An 18781-nucleotide genomic window follows, 5' to 3' on the forward strand; every position below is an offset into this window, starting at 1 on the left:
TCTAGATTGTCTGGATAAGTTTATTATGAGCATATGTTCACACAGTACTTTTCTAATTTAAAAAAATAAACATTTAAAAAAGTATTGTGCTATTATAATCTATTTTCTTTTTTTTTTTTTTTTTTTTTTTGAGACGGAGTCTCGCTCTGCTGCCCAGGCTGGAGTACAGTGGCCGGATCTCAGCTTGCTGCAAGCTCCGCCTCCCGGGTTCACGCCATTCTCCTGCCTCAGCCTCCCGAGTAGCTGGGACTATAGGCGCCCGCCACCTCGCCCGGCTAGTTTTTTGTATTTTTAAAGTAGAGACGGGGTTTCACCGGGTTAGCCAGGATGGTCTCGATCTCCTGACCTCGTGATCCGCCCGTCTCGGCCTCCCAAAGTGCTGGGGGATTACAGGCTTGAGCCACCGCGCCCGGCCTATAATCTATTTTCATAAGTGAGTATTATCTAGTTTTCTATAATTTACAAAACCCTGTTGTTCAGATTCAGGTAGTTCTTTGTTAAAGCACATGGTTAATGTTAGAAATTATGTAAAGATGACATAATCCACCTAAATCCTAATGCTCATCTCATTTTCAATTATCAGTTAACTGAGACAAGAGAATATGGACAGAATAACAAATCTATCATCACTATAAAAAACAACTCTGGCCGGGTACGGTGGCTCATGACTGTAATCCCAGCACTTTGGGAGGCTGAGACAGTGGATCACCTGGGGTCAGGAGTTTAACACCAGCCTGTTCAACATGGTGAAACCCCATCTGTACTATAAAAAAAAAAAAAAATTAAGGCCAGGCATGGTGGCTCATGCCTGTAATCCCAGCACTTTGGGAGGCTGAGGTGGGTGGATCACCTGAGGTCAGGAGTTCAAGACCAGCCTGGCCAACATATAGTGAAACCCCCATCTCTACTAATAAAGTACAAAAATGAGCTGGGCGTGCTGGCACACGCCTATAGTCCTAGCTACTTGGGAAGCTGAGGCAGGAGAATCACTTGAACCCAGGAGGTGGAAGTTGCAATGAGCCGAGATTGCGCCACTGCACTCCAGCCTGGGCGATAGAGCAAGGCTCCATCTCTCAAGGAAAAAAATAAAAGAAAAATTAGCCAGGCATGGTGGCACATGCCTGTAATCCCAGCTACTCAGAAGGCTGGGGCAGGAGAATCATGCCTGGGAAGCAGAGGTTTCAGTGAGCAGAGACCAAACCACTGCACTCCAGCCTAGGCAACAGAGCGAGATCCCATCTCAAAAAAAAAAAAAAAAAAAATCTAAGAATTAATGTGTTATTAGAGAAACTTTTCTTTCTGCCCACATACAGATTTTTTAAAATTGATGAATGACAGTTCTACATACTTTTGGGGTACATGTGGTATTTTGATATCTGTATGCAATGTGTAATAATGAAATCAGGGTAATTAGGATATCATCACCTCAAACATTCATCTTTTTTGTGGGTGTTGGGAAGAAAAGGAAACATTTTTGTCATGTATAATTACTACTAAATGAACTAAGTATTTCTTGTTTTTAACACTTACCCTATCCCGTCCGATTGGTAGTGGATGCGCTGTGTACATGTTTCTTTTGCCATCATACCCAGGCTGCCGATCACCAAATATTTGCATCTTGAAGTGCCGCACCATTGTATCTACTACCTCCCTTCACAGTAATGGAGATAATGGCAATTAGCTTTCAGAAATGGTGCACAGTAAGAAAAGCATCATCATACCTTAATCATTTAAATTTGGTTCAGTATTACTTGGAAAAAGTAAGAGTTAAGGTTACAACTGATTCAAGTACTTTAAAAAATAGTTAACTAAAGAAAGGTAGCAACAAGTCAAGAAAAACAACTATAAGATGATATCAGAAGTGGGGAATAAAAGGAAAGCGAGAATAACATTTATAGTATCCTCTCAACCTCCTTTTTCCAAAATCCTCTCCTATGATAAACACAGCCTTATAAGAATAACCTGGCTGGGGCCGGGCGCGGTGGCTCACGCCTGTAATCCCAGCACTTTGGGAGGCCGAGGCGGGCAGATCACGAGGTCAGGAGATTGAGAGCAGCCTGGCTAAGACGGTGAAACCCCGTCTCTACTAAAAATACAAAAAATTAGCCGGGCGTGGTGGCAGGCGCCTGTAGTCCCAGCTACTCAGGAGGCTGAGGCAGGAGAATGGTGTGAACCCAGGAGGCGGAGCTTGCAATGAGCTGAGATCGCACCACTGCACTCCAGCCTGGGTGACAGAGAGACTCCGTCTCAAAGAAAAAAAAAAGTGTAATCCCAGCACTTTGGGAGGCTGACGTGGATGCATCACTTGAGGTCAGGAGTTCGAGACCAGCCTGACCAACACAGTGAAATCCTGTCTCTACTAAAAATACAAAATTAGCTGGGCATGGTGGGTGCCTGTAATCCCAGCTACTCGGGAGGCTGAGGCAGGAGAATCGCTTGAACCTGGGAGGCGGAGGTTGTGGTAAACCAAGATCGTACCATTGCACTCCAGCTTGGTCAACAAGAGCGAAACTCCATCTCAAAAAAAAAAAAAAAGAATAACCCATCTTACATATCTAAGTTTGACACAGAGGTACATCACTGACGATAAGTTTTTCATCAAATCAATATCCTGGCTGGGTGCAGTGGCTCACGCCTGCAATTCCAGCACTTTGGGAGGCTGAGGCGGGTGGATCACTTGAGGTCAGGAGTTCAAGACTAGCCTGGCCAACATGGTGAAATCCAGTCTCAACTTTAAAAAACTACAAAACTTAGCCAGGCATGGTGTAATCCCAGGTACTTGGGAGGCTGAGGCATGACAATCGCTTGAATCCAGGAGGTTGCAGTGAGCCGAGATTGCACCACTGTACTCCAGCCTGGGCAACAGAGTAAAACTCTGTCAAAAAAAAAAAAAAAAAATCCTTATCCAGGTATATTCATTTTGAGAAAGAGAATCAGCAGGAATTCAAAAATCTGAGGATCAGTAAATCTAAGATCCATGATAAACAAATAAGTCAACCCCTTTGCCTTATGCTAGTGATTTATTGTCTTATTCCAAAGTGCTTATTCCAAGCAGTGTAGACAAGGGAATGTTGTAAAATATTCTTTTCAAAATGATTAATATAGCTTCTTTGTTTTTAGAATGAAAGTATTTTTCTCAATCAAGCATCCAGAGCTTTACTTAAGTGTTCTTGCATATATGCCAGATCACACTGTACACAGGCTGTGGAATAAATGCAGCGGCAAAAAAAATGGTGTATAGCGTTTAAGATATGGACAGACCAGGGTTTGTGAGATTTTTGAATGCTAGAGTCAATGAAAAGTTAGGTGCTTTGACTTAGCAATGTTAGTGAGTTTCATACGTGGGAACAATATCTTAAAAGCCAAAATACATCACAACTAGCTAACACATTTATATTACCACAAACGAAATCTGTGGGAAAGTCATGTTTACGAACCAAATCATGCGACTGAAAAAAACTGATGGAGAGATGTGGTATCGTACAATCTCCATTTTGAAGAGCTAACTTAAGAGCTATACATTTTCACACTAGAAAAGAGTAATTTCTCATCTTACATTCTTTTTTTTTTTTTTTTTTTTTTTGAGACGGAGTCTCGCTCTGTCGCCCAGGCTGGAGTGCAGTGGCGCGATCTCGGCTCACTGCAAGCTCCGCCTCCCGGATTCACGCCATTCTCCTGCCTCAGCCTCCAGAGTAGCTGGGACTACAGGCGCCCGCCACCTCGCCCGGCTAATTTTTTTGTATTTTTTTTTAGTAGAGACGGGGTTTCACCTTGTTAGCCAGGATGGTCTCGATCTCCTGACCTCGTGATCCACCCGTCTCGGCCTCCCAAAGTGCTGGGATTACAGGCTTCAGCCACCGCGCCCGGCCTCATCTTACATTCTTAAATTACGATCAAAAAGTTTTACAGTAAAGAGCTACTTTCCCCGCTATCCTTAATTAATCTTCACAGCAACCTTGTAAAACAAATAAGAAAATGATTATGGTCCTCATATTAAAGAAAAGAAAAAAAGAAAATTCAGAATGGGTAAGTGACCTGTCCCTGGTCACACAATGGTTAAGTGGCAGAACGGCATGACCTTGGACAAGTCATTTAATCTTTCACATGTCCATTTCTTCATATGTAAAGTTATGATGACAATAATAATATCACTTCCCTTAAAAAGTAGTTGTCTTGATTGAGCAAATACACAGAGTATTTATTTATTTATACAGTGTTAGGTATAACACATAGAGTATTTAGAATGGTGCTTGTCCGACAATAAGCCTATTTACTCTGATCTGCTCATGGATATCATTCCAAGAATTGTCTTCTCTCCTAAATCATCAAATTTTTCCTCTTTACTGGATTATTCCCTTCAGCATACAAACATGCTCTAATTTCTCTCATCTTAAAAAAAAAATCAAACTTTCTTGGGCCAGGTGTGGTGGCTCACACCTGTAATCCGAGCACTTTGGGAGGCCGAGGCAGACAGATCAATTGAGGTCAAGAGTTCGAGACAAGCCTGACGAACATGGTGAAACCCCGTCTCTACTAAAAATACAAAAATTAGCCAGGTGTGGGGGTGCATGCCTGTAAACCCAGCTACTTGGGAGGCTGAGACAAGGGAATCAGTTGAACCCCAGAGGTGGAGGTTTCAGTGAGTCAAGATCATGCCACTGCATTCCACCCGGGTGACAGAGTGAGACTCTATCTCAAAAAAAAAAAAAAAAAAAAAAAAAAATTAAACTTTCTTAACCTCAGTTTCTCCTCACGTGAACATTCTATTTCTGTGCTCCCTTTTGTATCAAAATCCCTTGAAGGAGTTGTCTGTAATTCCTCTTCCCCTTTCTCCCTTGAACTTTCTCAAGTAAGGCTTTTTCTCTACCATACTACTCTTATCAATGTCCTCCAGTGGGCTCCATATAGCTAAATTCAATGCTCTTTGAACATTAGAAAATCCATCCTTCCAACTTAAAACGTCTTCTTCCTTTGCCTCCAGAGCACCACTCCCCTGGTTTTCTCCTATTCCAGTGGTCTCTCCATGCCAATCTTCCTGCTGATACTTCCTCATTGCCTTTAATCTTTAAGTTAAATTTTTAAATATTGGAGTGCCTCAAGACCCAGCGTAGGAGCCTTATTTTCTCCACCCACCTTCACTTTCAACATAATCTCATGAAGTCTCATGGCTTTATCACCAATAAGCTCATGATTCTCAAATGTTTGTCTCCAGCCTGGATCTGTTCCCTGAATCCAACCTTAATACTGTATTCAACCTCCTCCTTTTTTTTTTTTTAGACTCAGTCTCACTCTGTCATCTGGGCTGGAGTGTAGTGGTACAACATGGCACACTGCAGCCTCGACCCCTGGGATCAGGTGATCCACTTGCCTCAGCCCCGAGTAGGTGGGACTACAGGCATGTGCCACCGTACCCAGCTAATTTTTTTTTTTTTTTTGGAGACAGAGTCTCACTTTGTCATCCAGGCTAATGTGCAGTGGCACAATCTCAGCTCACTGCAACCTCCACCTCCCAGGTTCAAGTGATTCTTCTGCCTCAGCCTCCTGAGTAGCTGGGACTACAGGCACGCACCACCACATCCAGCTAATTTTTGTATCATTAGTAGGGATGGGGTTTCACCATATTGGCCAGGCTGGTCTCGATCTCCTGACCTCATGATCCACCCACCTCGGCCTCCCAAAGCGCTGGGATTACAAGTGTGAGCCACCGCGCCCAGCTTTTTTTTTTTTTTTTTAATATAGACAGAGTCTGGCCATGTTGCCTAAGCTTGTTGCAAACTCCTGGCTTCAAGCAATCCTCCCACCTCAACCTCCTAAAGTGCTGGGATTACATGTACGAGCTACCACGCCCAACCCCCACTAGCATGTCTAATAGTCATCTCAACTCTGATGTCCAAAACTCACAGGTTGCCTGATCTGCTACTCCCTGCTTCTGCTTCTCTTGCAGTTTTCCCCATCTAATAAATGACAACTCCTCTTTTTCCACTAGCTCAGGACAAAAACCCTGGAATAAATCACGACTCATTTCTTTCTTTCACACCACATGTTCAATCCATCAGTAAATCTTATTGACACTACTGTGAAAATATTTGCAGGATCTGACCACTTCTCATCACTATCAATTATACTACTCAAGTCTAAAGCACCATTACTCTTCACCTGAATCATTCCAGGTACCTCCTAATTAATTTCCATGCTTTTCACCCTTACTTGCTAGGGTGCAATTTCAGCACAGCATCCAGGGCAATCTATTAAAAATATAAGCTAGTCATGTCTTAGATTTATTTAGTCATGTTGTGGGTTTAGTATTTAAAACTCACTTAACCAGAGTAAATGACAAAGTGTTATGAATGCCTACAAGCTCTGCATGATAGAGGCCTTCTGAAATTTCTCCAAACTCATCTCCTATCACACTCCCCTACTCACTCACTTGCTCCAGCAATCCAAAATTATCTGCTGTTTCTTTCTTTTTTTTTTTTTTCTTTTTGAGACAGAGTCTCCCTCTGTTGCCCAGGCTGGAATGCAGCAGCACTATCTCCGCTCACTGCAACCTCCGTCTCCCAGATTCAAGTGATTCTCTTGCCTCAGCCTCCCAAGTAGCTGGGATTACAGGCACATGCCACTATGCCTGGCTAATTTTTGTATTTTTAGTAGAAACAGGGTTTCACTATGTTGGCCAGGCTGGTCTCAACCTCCTGACCTCAAGTGATCTGCCCGCCTAAGCCTCCCAAAGTGCTGGGATTACAGGCATGAGCCACCACGCCCGGCCCACTGTTTCTTGAATTCACCAAGCTTCTGACTTTGCCTGGGACACTCTTCATGCAGATATCCCTCACCTCCTCTAGGTCAAATGTCACTTTTCAGTGAGACTTTCCCTAGCTATTTTCATAAATATATACATATACATACATGTGTGTGTATATCTACATATGCATGTATGTGTGTATGTGTATATATATATACACAAACATATATATTCATTCATATATAAATATCAGTGGCTCATACTTTCCTCATTTCCTATCTTCCATCTCTACTTTCTTTTTCTTTATTGCATTTATTACCAACTAACAAAGTCTATGTTTTGTTTGCTTCTTCATTTATTTTTGGTCTTCCCCATTAGGATATAAGCTCCTCAAAGGTAGAAAGTTTTACCTGTTTTGCTCATGGTGAATTCCCAGAGCACAGGACAATATCTGGCACAAAAGAAACACTCAATAAAATATCTGTTGAATGGATCAATGTTATCCATTACCACCACTACTACCACTATTGATCTCAGTTACACAATAGCCAATAATGGGTTTACATGAGAATGAACTATACCAGAAAGCCAAATTTTGATCCATAATGAGAAAAATATCAAGTGGCACAAAATATTTCACTTGTCAGAAAAGGCCAATCTTAAAAAAGCAAAAATCTTAGTATCAAACATTGCCTGAATGTCACTGCATAGAAACAGAGAAAAGGAAAGTGGATGTATTCTCAGCACACTGTAAGAATATTTGCTACAGGGCTGTCTTCACACCAGGTAAATTCCTGCTATACAGACCACAATACTTACATCATCTCATCAGGACCACTCTTACATAATGCTAGAAATAACTAGAGCTTCTCTCCGTGCTTAGTTTTCTCAATACTCCAAGATGACTTTTCTGTCTTTCTTTTCCCCCAAGAAAACATCTGCAAGTAATCTTCTGTATTGATATATACCTTTCTCATGCCCAAAACCAACATATAACAATAAAATTTTGAATTTCCAGATAGTTCTATTTCCCATAGACATTAATGTCTTCACCTATTTCAGTAAATTTTTGCTACCCTTGGTCAATGAAAGAGTGACCTTTCTCTTTCATAATTAAATAAGTGTTTACTGATTGACTAATAATATATATCCAGCACTTTGCTAGAGCCTACAGAGGATAACCAAGTATGGGACAGCAAACCTGCTATTAAGAAACCTATCATCTTAGAGAGTAACAAAGCCTACAGGTTGGATGAATTTAGAGAACAACATGATACATAAATAAATTATCTGCACTTAAAACATACAGAAATCCACTCATTCTTTCTAATCCTTACCTGTTGACTCTACGAGGCCGTTTTTCAGGCTTAATATCCACATCATAGTGATACACATCTATTTTAGGAATCTGAACCTGAAAATGATTGGCTAACAGTCGAATTGGTTTTCCAACAGTTCCAAGGCCAGGACGACGAGGTGGCTGAAACAGGCTAGCCGGAGGTCCTAAAGAGATTGAAAGACATTTGCTGTGCTATCTTTTTTTTTTTTTTTTTGAGATGGAGTTTCGCTCTTTCACCCAGGGTGGAGTGCAGTGGCTTGATCCTGGCTCACTGCAACCTCTGCCTTCCAGTTTCAAGTGATTCTCCTGCCTCAGCCTCTCGAGTAGCTGGGATTACAGGCGCCTGCCATCAAGCCTAGCTAATTTTTGTATTTTTAGTAGAGACAGGGTTTCATCACATTGGCCAGGCTGGTCTTGAACTCCTGACCTCGTGATCCACCCACCTCGGCCTCCCAAAGTGCTGGGATTACAGGCGTGAGCCACCGTGCCCGGCCTGCTGTGCTATTTATTCTTCCTGTTGATGATTATGATGATGGCTACAATTATTGAGATCTTATTATTCACTGTACACACTCTAAGGAATTTGGGGTGTCTTTTGACCTAAGGTTCTCTAGATTTCTAAATATTTTGCCATGTTGCTATTATTTTTAATATAACGACATCAAAATTAGAATGATGAATTCCTCTCAAGCATAGGCTACAGTATAAAATCTTGCAAGAGCATTAGTAGCTCTACAGCTACACTTACAAAATTATATGCATTTTAAAAATCATCTCTAGGCCGGGCGCAGTGGCTCAAGCCTGTAATCCCAGCACTTTGGGAGGCCGAGGCGGGTGGATCACGAGGTCAGGAGATCGAGACCATCCTGGCTAACATGGTGAAACCCCGTCTCTACTAAAAATACAAAAAACTAGCCGGGCGTGGTGGCGGGCGCCTGTAGTCCCAGCTACTCGGAGGCTGAGGCAGGAGAATGGCGTGAACCTGGGAGGCGGAGCTTGCAGTGAGCCGAGATCGCGCCACTGCACTCCAGCCTGGGTGACACAGCGCGAGACTCCGTCTCAAAAAAAAAAAAAAAAAAAAAATCATCTCTAAACTCTGGAGCCACCATCTCCAGAGTTGGAAATGATCTATTAATCTCTCACAAATTAGCCTGCATCATTATAAACTGTACATATAGGAGAAGATTAAACTGTAGCTCTATTTATCAACTTATTTGCTAATTTCAATAGTGAAACAATACCAATAAAGCTAGACCTTCTCATTTATAACTTGATATTTTTAGAACCTGGACAATTTGAGATTTCTTGCTCATAAGATCTAGTTTATTCCACAGACATTTATTCATTTATTCAGTTATAACATGCCTAACCTGTATTATGGATTCAGAAAGAAGACAGAGCCCCTTCTTTCAAAGAATGTACAGTCTAGACCAGTGGTTCTCAACCTGGGGTAATTTTGTTCCCCAGGAAACATTTGGCAAATATCTGGACACAATTTTGGTTGTCACAACCTGAGGAGTGCTGCTGGCGTCTAGTGGAAAGGACCCAGGATACAGCTATGCATTCTACAATGCATAACACAGCCCCCCACAACAAAGAATTACCCAGTCCAAAATAGCAATAGTTCTGAGAAAGAGGTTGAGAAACCCTGGTGTAGACAGAGTAATCTTTCCAAACTATTTTTAAAAAGAAAAGATTCCATAAGTTAAAGAAACCTTGCATATTCTCTCCCCTCTTAACATTTCAATGTATATTATCATATCAAATTCTCGAAAAAGTCATGTAATAAATAAACCTGGTTAAATTTACCTCATCATTTAGCTAACTTTTTCCCCCCACAGAACTCTCTCTTTCTAAGATTTGAACATCTATTAATATTCAGCAGAAAAGGATCTTGTGGAGCACAGTCTGGGAGACACTTGTTTAGAAAAAATCTGACTCCTTTTTGATGACAATATCAAGTGGACACTGGCCTAAAAAAATGAACATCTTTTCTGCTATGAATAGGCATTGAGCAAAGTGGGCTGTGGTTACAATGGAAGGTTACAACAGGTTCTGTTACTGCAATGGCATTTCACTGAGAACAAAGACTTCACTAAGGAGAGAAAACTTTGAAGCAAGAAGTTGTTCTGGGCCACACGTGGTGGCTCACACCTGTAATCCCAGCACTTTGGAAGGCCAAGGCAGGCAGATCACCTGAGGTCAGCAGTTGAGACCAGCCTGGCCAGCATAGTAAAACCCCGTCTCTACTAAAAATACAAAAATTAGCTGGGCACAGTGGTGGGCGCCTGTAATCCCAGCTACTCGGGAGGCTGAGGCAGGAGAATCGCTTGAACCTGGGAGGCGGAGGTTGTGGTGAACCAAGATCGCGCCATTGCACTCCAGCCTGGTCAGCGAAACTCCATCTCAAAAAAAAAAAAAAAAGAATAACTTATCTTACATATCTAAGTTTGACACAGAGGTACATCATTGAATGATGATAAGTTTGTCATCAAATCAATATTCTGGAGGCAGAGGTTGCAGTGAGCTGAGATCGTGCCATTGTACTCCAGCCTGGGCAACAGAGGGAGACTCAGTCTAAAACAACAACAACAAAAAGACGTTGTTCTGGTCCAACATCACTTAGGAAAATTAGAGCAAATACTTTATTATATTTATGGTGACAGATTACCATATTCTAACACTTAAAGTATTAAAAATCATTTTACATATTAATTATTCATTTTCCCACGATATTCTACTTATCCTTCAGAATTTGGTTTAGATGTAACCTCCTTGGAAAGCCTTTCCTGATTCTTCCAGACTACAGGATCCTTCCTCTGTGTTCAAAAGACTGTCTCTATAGGGGAAACCATAGAGGAAGTATAAGAAACCACTTGTTGCCAGGCCATGGTGGCTCATGCCTGTAATCCCAGCACTTTGGGAGGCCGAGGCGGGCGGATCACGAGGTCAGGAGATCGAGATCATCCTGGCTAACACGGTGAAACCCCGTCTCTACTAAAAATACAAAAAATTAGCCGGGCGTGGTGGTGCGCGCCTGTAGTCCCAGCTACTGAGAGGCTGAGGCAGGGGAATGGTGTGAACCCGGGAGGCGGAGCTTGCAGTGAGCCGAGATGCACCACTGCACTCCAGCCTGGGTGACAAAGCAAGACTCCGTCTCAAAAAAAAAAAAAAAAAGAAACCACTTGTTAGGTTACTCTGTCTCCTTCACTAGATTACAAACTCTTATAATAAATGAACCTCCTGTTAATCTTCTCAATATCTAATGCAGCAGCCATCATGTTGTAAGAATTCAATAAATGTTGAACTGAACAGTGTCAATAATCCCAGATAGAATCTAAAGACAAAAATGATAATTACCTTTCTTTCTCTCCCTCCCTCCCTCCCTCCCTCCCTTCCTTCCTTCCTTCCTTCCTTCTGTTCTCTCTCTCTCTTCTTTCTTTCTTTCTTTCTCTCTTTTTTTTTTGGGACAGAGTCTCGCACTGTCGCCCAGGCTGCAGTGCAGTGGTGCGATCTCGGCTCACTGCAACGTCCACCTCCCGGGTTTAAGAGATTCTCCTGCCTTAGCCTCCCAAGTAGCTGGGATTACAGACGCCAGCCACCATGCCAAGCTAATTTTTTGTATTTTTAGTAGAGACAAGGTTTCACCGTCTTGGCCAGGCTGGTCTCAAACTCCTGACCTCGTGATCTGCCCACCTCGCCCTCCCAAAGTCTCTCTCTCTCTCTCTCTCTCTTTCGTCTTTTCTTCTTCTTTTTATTTTGAGCCAGGGTCTTGCTCTGTTGCCCAGGCTGGAGTGCACTGATTCAGTCATGGCTCACTGCAGGCTCAACCTCCTGGACTCAACTGATCCTCCTATTTCAGCCTCCAGAGTAACTGGGATACCACGCCCAGCTAATTTTTGTATTTTTTTTTTAGATGGAGTCTCACTCTGTCGCCCAGGCTGAAGTGCAGTGGCTCAATCTCGTCTCACTGCAAGCTCCGTCTCCTGGGTTCACCACATTCTCCTGCCTCAGCCTCCTGAGTAGCTGGGACTACAGGCGCCCGCCACCATGCCTGGCTAATTTTGATATTTTTAGTAGAGACGGGGTTTCACTGTGTTAGCCAGGCTGCTCTCGATCTCCTGACCTCATGATCTGCCCGCCTCGGCCTCCCAAAGTGCTGGGATGACAGGTGTGAGCCACCGCGCCCAGCCTAGTTTTTGTATTTTTGGTAGAGACAAGGTTTTGAGTTTTGCCATGTTGCCTAGGCTGGTCTTGAACTCCTGGGCTCAAGTAATCTGCCCACCTAGGCCTCCCAAAGTGCTGGGATTACAGGCACGAACCACCGTGCCCGGCCCACTAAAAGTATTCTTATTGCCTGGAGTTAAGTTATACTTCTAGTGTACAAGAGGATCTATCAATACAATTGATAAGACAATTACAAACAAGGTAACAAGGTAAGAAGTAAATAGTAAATAATGTGAGAGGTGATGAACATACTGAATTAACCCAATTAAATTATATAAATAACTCAACTCTGCATATTTCAAGATACACTTAAGCAATCACTGTATCATTCATAAAGTTGTAAGAGGCCAGGCATGGTGGCTCACGCCTGTAATCCCAGCACTTTGGAAGGCTGAAGCGGATGGATCACCTGAGGTCAGGAGTTTGAGACCAGCCTGGCAAACATGGCGAAACTCTGTCTCTACTAAAAATAGAAAAATTAGCTAGGTGTGGTGGTGGGCACCTCTAATCCCAGCTACTCGGGAGACTGAGGCAGGGTAATAGCTTGAACCTGGAAGGTGGAGGTTGCAGTGAGCCAAGATCACACCACTGCAATCCATCAAGGGTGACAAAATGAGACTCGTCTTAAAAAAAAGAAAGGTTATAAGAAATATAGCTTTATAATAGAAATTTGGAAACAGAAACTTGGATCAAATGACTTGCTTAAGGACATAAAACTTTGAGTTTAAATGCTAACTAGAATCCAAATCTCCTAACTCCTAGCCTAGCACTTTTTTTTCCCAATATACTTCATAATCTTGTGGTATGTATTCTCACCAGAAATACTTGATATCAAAGAGGCAGAGGCAGAAGAATTGAAAGAAAACGATTAAGAAGTGGCAAAAAGTAAATATTATTTGTACCTCCTTTCCTTGGCAAAGAGAAAAGTTAGATGTATCTCCTTTCCTTGGCAAAGAGAAAAGTTAGAAGCTGAGTGATAATTTCTTTTAATAAGCTTAGAAGATTTAGTGTGAAAATTATATATTTTTTTCATTCTAGAAGCTAATTTCTTTTTTATTTTCTTTCTTTCTTTCTTTCTTTCTTTCTTTCTTTCTTTCTCTCTCTCTCTCTCTCTCTCTCTCTCTCTCTCTTTCTTTCTTTCTTTTTTTCTTTCTTTCTTTCTTTTTTATAATTTGGCCTAAACAACAGAGATTTATTTCTACAGCTCTGAAGGCTAGGAAAAATCTGGTTTCTTTGAATTTAGCCAGCTATCTACGTAAGGAAGCAATAAAGCACAGTGACTAAAGCTCTGGAACCAAATTACTTAGGTTTCAATCCTGGTCTCACCACTCCCTAACTGCATGATGTTGGGCCAGTTTCTTGGCCTTTCTGCGTCTCAGTTTCCTCATTTATAAAATGGGCACGTGTGTAATAATAATGGCATCTATCCCATGAGATTATGTGTATTCAAGGTTTAACATAAAGGCTGGGCGCAGTGGCTCATGCCTGCAATTCCAGCACTTTGGGAGGCCGAGGTGGGTGGATCACAAGGTCAGGAGTTTAAGACCAGCCTGGCCAAGATGGTGAAACCCTGTCTCTACTAAAAATGCAAAAATTAGCCGGGCATGGTGGGCACCTGTAACCCAGCTACTCGGGAGCCTGAGGCAGAGAACTGCTTGAACTCAGGAGGTGGAGGCTGCAGCGAGCCGAGATCGCGCCATTGCACTCCAGCCTGGGCTACAGAGCAAGACTCTGTCTCAAAAAAAAAAAAAAAAAAAAGGTTTAACATAGTGCCTTGCAATAGTAAATGATCAGGAAATGTTAGCTATTATAATTGCATTTGTAAATATTATAGTCATAGTTAGTGCTCAAAGGTCCCTGAGGTGACTTTTTTTTTTTTTTAGATGGAGTCTTGCTCTGTTGCCCAAGCTGGAGTGCAGTGGTGCAATCTCGGCTCACTGCAACTTCCACCTCCCGTGTTCAAGCGATTCTCCTGCTGTGGCCTCAGACTACAGGCGCGCACCACCACACCCAGGTAATTTTTATATTTTTAGTAGAGATGGGTTTTACTATGTTGGCCAGGCTGGTCTCGAACTCCCAACCTCAGGTGATCCGCCCACCTCGGCCTCCCAGAGTGCTGGGATTTCAGGCATGAGCCACTGTGCCCAGCCCCTGGGGTGTTTTTTAGTTGTTTGGTTGGTTTTTTGTCATTTTGTTTTGTTTTGAGGCTGAGTTTCTTTTTGAGGTGCGATCTCAGCTCACCGCAGCCTCTGCCTCCCAGGCTCAAGCCATCCTCCCACTTCAGCCACCCTAGAGTAGCTAGGGCTACAGGTATGCCACCACACCCAGCTAATTTTTGTATTTTTAGTAGAGAGAGGGTTTCACCATGTTGGCCAGGCTGGTCTCAAACTCCTGGCTTCAAGTGATCCACCCACCTCAGCCTCCCAAAGTGCTGGGATTACAGGCATGAGCCACCACACCCAGCCTGGTCCCTGAGTTTTATTTTCAGGGTATCCCCAAAATGTGGTGACAAAGTCAGATAACAGGATTCCCTGAAAGGGTAACTGATATGACTTAACATAGAACAGATGAAGTCAGCCTTAATGAAGAGGAGATGATTAGAAGTCCAAACTCTGGTCTTTATTCCACCATTTGGCCTTTTGAAACCCTAATGAAGTCACTTTATCCTCTCTGAACCTCACTTTTCTCATCTGTAAAATGGAATAGCTACCTGCCTTGCCTACCTCCCAGAGGATTAAATGACCTAACAGTTATAAAGGCACTTTACAAACTGTAAAGTACTGCAAACAACATATTACCATAATAAGTGGTAATCTAATTAATTATATTTCTGAGTATTGGCAGAAACTGAAACAGGTTGCGGGGAGGCGGTGGGGGTGGGGGGGGGGCCGGACAGAATAAGACTAGACTAAGGTTTCAGGGACTGTTCAAGTGAGGAGGGCACAAAGCACTAGATCCAGGTGTGCTCTGCCAGAGAAGCAGGGATGATTCTCCAGGTTCTAAAACAGCCTGGATGAATCATCCCACAGGACGATCAACTCCCTTTGCTCTGATTCTATGCTTAGCAGGCAGCTACTTATTAGTTGGGTTTCCAAGGTACTGCAGCACCAAAAAAGGAGTTTGCTAGAGAGCAGACAGGAAAATATTCCACTCAACAGAAAAGATCTATGTGACATTTTGGCTTATTCATTAGTGTCTTATAAATATAGTTAGTGAGAATTAATTTTCCACAATCTGAACAATCCTGAGTGAACCACTAAATCCTCAAACCTGCAAAAGCTAAAATCAAACAAACAAACAAAAAAAAGAGTCCCTGGGCAGTGCCTAACATCACCAGGTTGATCCTTTCCATGAAATTCGGTTTATGCCCACAGTTACACAGTTTCTTTTGATATCAGCTCATAAATGCAACAGTTGTTTCAATTATGAATTACTAGGGGGAGGGAAGAAACATTTGTTGAGCATCTATAGGCACTAGTCTCTATAGTGAGACTTCTCATATACTCTCATTTCATTCTCTCAACAATCTTACAGAACATAATTATTATTACCCTCAATTTAGAGATGAGAAAATGAAAGTTCAAAGGAATTAAGTAATTTGCCCAGGGTCATACAACTCTTACATTACTATATTGAATTTGAACAGAAGTCTGTTACATTCCTAAAGACCTGATCATGTCTTTAGCCAGGGGACATATCTGAAGTTAACCTGGCATAATACACTGAAGTTTATCAAATAATATTAATGCGGCAAGCCAATTTATTTTTAAAAGGCATATGAAATTTGATTATGAGGGCCTTTAAACAATACTTGAAGAAGCAAATTAGGGTGGAGTTTAATCACTTAGCTATGCAAACAAGTGCTAAGTAAACAAACCTGCCAAGTTTCCAAACTCAAATGGCAACTCAAATTGTCTACGCATTAAAAAGACGAAACACTCTACGACTAAGTTCATTATGTAGGTAAGATTTGAATATTAAAGTTAATTCCACCACAGCCCCTAAACCCTGCGCTACTTAGCCAAGGCATTAGAAACCTGTTGGGCTTTGAGGTGGAAGCACCAGGCCCCAATACTCAGGGCACTCATTACAGCCTGGAATGGTTCCTATGGTTTGGATAGAGAGAAATAACCAGAGGCCATCCATATCCACAACAAATTACAGTTTCCAAAGCACTTTCTCCTTCATTTGATCCTCACAACCACTCATAACCCAATTAGAAGAGAACTCAGGGCACTGAAGCCTGTGCTGGAGCAGACTGGCTGGCAACTCCCGTGTCACTCAAAGGCTGGCCCGGACCACTCTGTGACTAACACACAGCCTGAGTAACAGATAGAGGCACAGAACCATGTTCTTCGGGACATCAGGGCCTTTCAGAAAGGATGGGCATTTTGTCTCTTGACCTTCAGAGATCATGAGAGGTGTTTGGATGAAGTTCTTCTTCCTCATCTGAAGGCTCTGGACCGTCTGCCAATGCAAAGAAAAACAGGGGCGCGGCCCCAAACCAGGACTACCGGCTACTAGCTGGCAGCGGGGCCCTTTTCCCGGTCTGGGCCAGGCCTCCGCGCGCACTGGGCAGCGGATCGCCCCTTCTGAGGCCCAAACTACCCTCGCCGCGATCCCGGGCACAAATCATCTCCCCGAAGTGGGGCCAGGAGTGGCCTCCGCCCGGCAGAGCGGGTCACCTTCCCGAACCTCCCCCTCGGACCTCAGGATCCACCCAACGGCCGTCTGGGGCGCGGTCACCGCCCCCCAGGCCCGGGTCAGCTCCCTCTGCTTCGTGCTGCGGCGCTCGGGTCCCCTTCCCCGAGGCCTGGCGGCCCAAACCCGGCTGGGCGACGGGGCAGCCAAAGTCCCGGCCGCCCGCCCCGGGCCCCGGGTCCCGGGTCCCGCCCCTACCCGAGCTCGCTCCTCACCGGGTCCCAGCGCCTCCATGGCGGCGGCGGGGGCCGCCTCGCCCCGGTCCCCGGCGCCTCCCGCTCCGGGCCCCGCCGCCGCCGCCGCCGCCGCCGCGTAACGCTTGATCTCCGGAATATTGGCGCTGGGGTGGCGCCGCGGAGACGCGGGCGCTGGGTAGGGGGCGGCGGCGGCGCCCGGCCCGGGGACAGGGACCCGGCTCCGGCTCTTCCGGCCTCAGCGACAACAAAAACAATCCCCGCCGCCGCCGCCGCCGCCGCCGCCGCCAACGGGAGCGGGAGCCGGAGCCAGCGCGCGCGCCCGCCGGGAGGGGAGGGGGCGCGGGGTGCGCAGGCCCGGGGTCCCGGCGGGCGGAGGGGGCGTGCGCGGGCCCAGGTGCGGGGGTCCACCGAGCCCGGCGGGGGGCGAGGCGGGTCGGCGGGACGGGCGCGCGCCCGGAGGGGGCAGTGCCCGGTGGACGTGTCGGGCACGCGCCCGCTGGCCCGCTCTGCCCCGTCTGCCCGAGGAGGCCGTCCCGTGGCCAACGGCTCTGGGGGCTACGTGCCATCCCCCCAGGGCGTCCTGCAAAAGATCTGGATTCCAGTTCCGCCGACCCACAGATTCAGTTTTCCACTTCTGTGAGTGGAAAGTGTGCTGAGATTCACAGGAGCCACCTCGCCTCCCTCTTCCCTCCTCCCACCCCAGATCGCTTCTGTCATCCTGTCTTTTAGGGTCACCTTAGAGGCAGCAGTCCTCCTTCATCCCTTCATCCAGCACCACACACCCAACGGCGCGTCCCTCTCCGTATAGCCGGAAGGCACCACGGGAATGGACTCTGATGAATGATGCATTCCCTCCCCGGTCCCATGACAAGCGCCTCTGGTCAGCAAATCACCAGTCACTTTAGAAGAGAAAGGTCTTGGCCGGGCGTGGTGGCTCACGCCTGTAATCCCAGCACTTTGGGAGGCCAAGGCGGGTGGATCACCTGAAGTCAGGAGTTTGAGACCAGCCTGGCCAACATGGCGGAACCCAGTCTCTACTAAAAACACAAAAAATTAGCCGGGCGTGGTGGCGGGCGCCTATAATCCCAGCTACCTGGGAGGCTGAGGCAGCAGAATCGCTTGAACCTGGGATGCAGAGGTTCCAGTGAGCCGAGATGGGACCATTGCATTCCAGCCTGGGCGACAGAGTGAGACTCCATCTCAAAAAAAAAAAAAAAAAAAAAAAGAAAGAGAAAGGTCTTGCTTTCTTGGATGCTTTCCCCTTAGCAGACAAGAGCCAAGGGAGCAGCACCACCTCCAAGGCAGCATGGTCAGCCCAGCAGGCCGGCATCTTCAGGGCTTTCAGTAAGGACTTTGAGTGGGACAACATTGGGCAACAGGCCAAGAAGCAGTTTCTAGTCAGCAGAGTGAAGGAGCCCCTTGTCCACCAGTTGAAAAGCTACGATGAGTGTGTGTGTGTGTTGTATTCTTTGCTGGGGCATAACATAGCAAAGTACCACAGACTAGGTGGCTTAAACAACAGAAATTTATTTTCTCACAATTCTGGAGGCTGAGAATCCCAGATACGGTATAGGC

At 44.8% G+C, this 18781-nt stretch overlaps 1 protein-coding gene across 7 annotated transcripts in view; it reads right to left on the reverse strand.

The window, feature by feature from the left end:
• Positions 1 to 18028, reverse strand: part of LOC101866300 (protein argonaute-4) — a 53652-nt gene extending 35624 nt beyond the window's left edge. For 3 of the 7 annotated variants that reach the window (XR_012422704.1, XR_012422703.1, XM_065525219.1), the window contains exons 1-3: positions 17225 to 17458; positions 8080 to 8245; positions 1531 to 1651 (exon numbers count right to left, since the gene is read on the reverse strand). Coding sequence is in view for 5 of the 7 variants with exons in the window: in XM_065525219.1 (XP_065381291.1) it covers positions 1531 to 1651; positions 8080 to 8245; positions 17225 to 17243 (306 nt within the window). In the remaining 2 variants the exon portion in view is untranslated. Of the gene's footprint in view, positions 1 to 1530; positions 1652 to 8079; positions 8246 to 17224; positions 17642 to 17941 lie in introns of those variants that run through there. The other 4 variants (XM_074012407.1, XM_015438484.3, XM_005543991.5 and 1 more) reach the window with 3 other exon arrangements.
• Positions 18029 to 18781: the final 753 nt, after the last annotated feature.

The sequence above is a fragment of the Macaca fascicularis genome, chromosome 1 (assembly GCF_037993035.2).
Source record: "Macaca fascicularis isolate 582-1 chromosome 1, T2T-MFA8v1.1".
NCBI classification, from domain to species: domain Eukaryota; kingdom Metazoa; phylum Chordata; class Mammalia; order Primates; family Cercopithecidae; genus Macaca; species Macaca fascicularis.